The following is a 1,557-nucleotide window of genomic DNA, read 5'->3' on the forward strand; positions in this document are numbered from 1 at the left end:
CAATGTTTACATAACATTCAAGTCACCTTAAGTTGAAGGGCATGTACAATACAGGACAAGTCACCAAGGGGAAAATGTGTAAAAGTTTGTAAATGTTTCCAAAAACACACAGAGCTCGAAATACATTAAAAAACAGTGTCTACCCCTACAACAACGCCTTATTTAGCTATTTTTTTCCAAAACTCCACTCATTAAACTGATTAAATTTATTTAATAAATAAATATAACAAATCTATCAAATCGACCTAACACACACACACACACACACACACACACATGTCTGGTCAGCTATCCTTGTAGGGACTCTCCATAGGCGTAATGGTTTTTATACTGTACAGACCGTATATTCTATTGACCTACACCAGGGGTGCCCAACCTCGGTCTTGGAGGGCCGTGTCCTGCAGAGTTTAGCTCCAACCCCAATTAAATTGTCGATTTGTATATTTTTTATTCCTTATTTTACTTGTTCTATTTTTTATTTATTTTTATTTTTTATTATCTGTGGTTTTTGTTCTGTCACTGTCATGCCAACGAATATTATATTAGTTTCTGCATGAAAATTACAGTTTTGGGTATAACTGACAAGAATATAACAGCTACTTTTATAGCACTTATAATCATTTTTCAAATTCAAATGTGTCGGTCTCTGTAGCTATATTATTAAATAAAAAGAGTTTGACGTGCACAGTGCGACGTCACCGTTGCGTCACGGACATCTCCCACTCGCTTTGTTTCTTGCTGTTGGACGTGACTGCATCTGCATGAACGTTCGCTTTAAATCATGGCTATTGTGTAAATGGGGGGGGAATACCGTCTCCGTATATGACTTATCCGTGCCATATGATCTCAAGTAAGATTGAGAGCTGCCTTTAGTTTGAATTAATCAAGGATTTACTGGTTTTATTCGCCGCTGGCTGGGCTGGCCGTCCGTATGAAAATGGACCAGGCGGCGAGCCGCTACCAAGTGGTAAGTCTAATTCACGCGTCGTTATATAAGACGATCAAACATGCCATGTTATACAATAGACTGACATAATCGAGTTGTTGATCATATAGACTTCCGCATCATGACATCTTCACCGCTACAAAGTGTAGAACGCTACGCGTTCTTGCGTTCAGGTCCGCTACACGGTGTGCACCTGAATGGACACGTTGCGAAGTTTTATATTGTCATTTTATATTGTCACCCTAACTCAAAAAAATACTCTCTGCCCTTCCCCCAAAATAAAAACAGATAGGCTCGATTTACTAAATGCCAAATACTTCCATGTGATATGTGTGTACGATTAGCTAAGACGTAAAAACGCAACGAAAAATAGCTCAAGAACGCGACTTGTTTGAGCAGCCCCTAATCAAGCTGGAGATCCTATATAGTGTAGTAGATCATGCTATTTGTAGTAAAGGTTACCATACCGTCGTTTTACTAAAGTAGGCCTTCCATAATGATATCTTAAGCCTATTTGTAATACATTTTTTAAAAATCCAAAATGAATGCTACAGTTTTATCATAGTAGCTCAATTTTATATATATATATATATATATATATATATATATAT

General features: G+C 37.3%; 1 protein-coding gene across 1 annotated transcript in view; it reads left to right on the forward strand.

Annotated features, from left to right (window-relative positions):
- The first annotated feature begins 716 nt into the window (after positions 1-716).
- LOC107676059 (NEDD4 family-interacting protein 2-like) overlaps positions 717-1,557 on the forward strand; it is a 20,963-nt gene continuing 20,122 nt past the window's right edge. The window contains exon 1 of the mRNA XM_016470581.1: positions 717-967. Within this exon, the coding sequence (XP_016326067.1) occupies positions 932-967 (36 nt within the window). The 5' untranslated portion in view covers positions 717-931. The remainder of the gene's footprint in view (positions 968-1,557) is intronic.

The sequence above is a fragment of the Sinocyclocheilus anshuiensis genome, unplaced genomic scaffold (assembly GCF_001515605.1).
Source record: "Sinocyclocheilus anshuiensis isolate Anshui unplaced genomic scaffold, SAMN03320099.WGS_v1.1 scaffold1744, whole genome shotgun sequence".
Lineage (NCBI taxonomy): Eukaryota > Metazoa > Chordata > Actinopteri > Cypriniformes > Cyprinidae > Sinocyclocheilus > Sinocyclocheilus anshuiensis.